At 63.9% G+C, this 1,067-nt stretch overlaps 1 protein-coding gene across 1 annotated transcript in view; it reads left to right on the forward strand.

The window, feature by feature from the left end:
- Positions 1 to 1,067, forward strand: part of CELSR1 (cadherin, EGF LAG seven-pass G-type receptor 1) — a 109,059-nt gene that overhangs the window by 96,758 nt on the left and 11,234 nt on the right. Inside the window, exons 23-24 of the mRNA XM_014533162.1 lie at positions 3 to 73; positions 965 to 1,066. Of these exons, the coding sequence (XP_014388648.1) occupies positions 3 to 73; positions 965 to 1,066 (173 nt within the window). The remainder of the gene's footprint in view (positions 1 to 2; positions 74 to 964; position 1,067) is intronic.

Consider the following 1,067-nt stretch of genomic DNA (forward strand, 5'->3'; position numbering starts at 1 on the left):
AGCTCCTCTGCCCAGCCTGTCCCCCAGGCGGCTCGCAGCCCAGCCCTGGTGCCCCTCCTCCGTCCAGCAGCGGGTGCAGTGCCGCTCTGCTGGGCTGAGGCTCCCTGACCAGCACTGGTTAGTGGGAGACACTGAGCCAGCCGGGCTGTGGGGAAACTGAGGCTTTAGACCCAGCGGTTTATTTAGGCTGGGAGCGCCCACAGGGAGGCAGGCTCGGCCCGGCCCCCCCTCCACGGCAAAAAACCTGCCGGGCGGGCTCTGTGCCCGGAGGGTCTGCCGTTGGCACACCGGCCTGGCAGTGTGATTCCCGCTCGAGGGTCTGTCCCCAACGCCTGTCCTCAGGCTGCGGGCCCGGCACCCAGGGCTGCTGGGTGACACTGGCTGGGGAAACAACTCCTGCCCAGGGGCTCCGTGGCCGTGCGCAGAGTCAGGCACAGGGCCCTCACCCTCGTTAGTGGGGTGACCCTTGTTATGGGGGGGACCCCAGGAGCTGGGATATTCGCCTGCTTCCTTTCAGCTGCCATCTCAGGCTCCCCTGCTGCCCCTGCTGGTCTGTGTTGTGGGGCCACCCCTGCCATGCACATGCTTTCTCCTCACTTTTTATATTTATTTATTTTTATTGATTTCAGAGAGGAAGGGAGAGGGAGAGAGAAACGTCAATGAGAGAGAATCATTGATCCGCTGCCTCCTTCATGTCCCCACACTGGGGATCGAGTCCGCAACCCGGGCCTGTGCCCATATCGGGAATCGAACCCGGGACCCCCTGGTTCATAGGTCGACACTCAGCCACGGAGCCACGCCAGCCGGGCACTTGTCATTTTTAACTTTCTAAAGTTCACCTTTGACCCTGTGCACGCCCCACCCATGGCAAAACCCGCAGGGAGCACCCCGCGGCCGCGGCCCAGCCCCTCCCGGAGGGCGTCAGTCCTGTGTCCTCTGTGCTTGCACACGGCTGGGCTGTTAGACGTGTTCTCTGACACGCGTGTCCCTGTGTCTCTCTCCCCGCAGGCTGCCGGGCCGGCCGGTCATCAACACGCCGGTGGTGAGCGCCGTGGTGCACAGCGAGG

This window comes from Myotis brandtii, unplaced genomic scaffold, assembly GCF_000412655.1.
Source record: "Myotis brandtii unplaced genomic scaffold, ASM41265v1 scaffold952, whole genome shotgun sequence".
Lineage (NCBI taxonomy): Eukaryota > Metazoa > Chordata > Mammalia > Chiroptera > Vespertilionidae > Myotis > Myotis brandtii.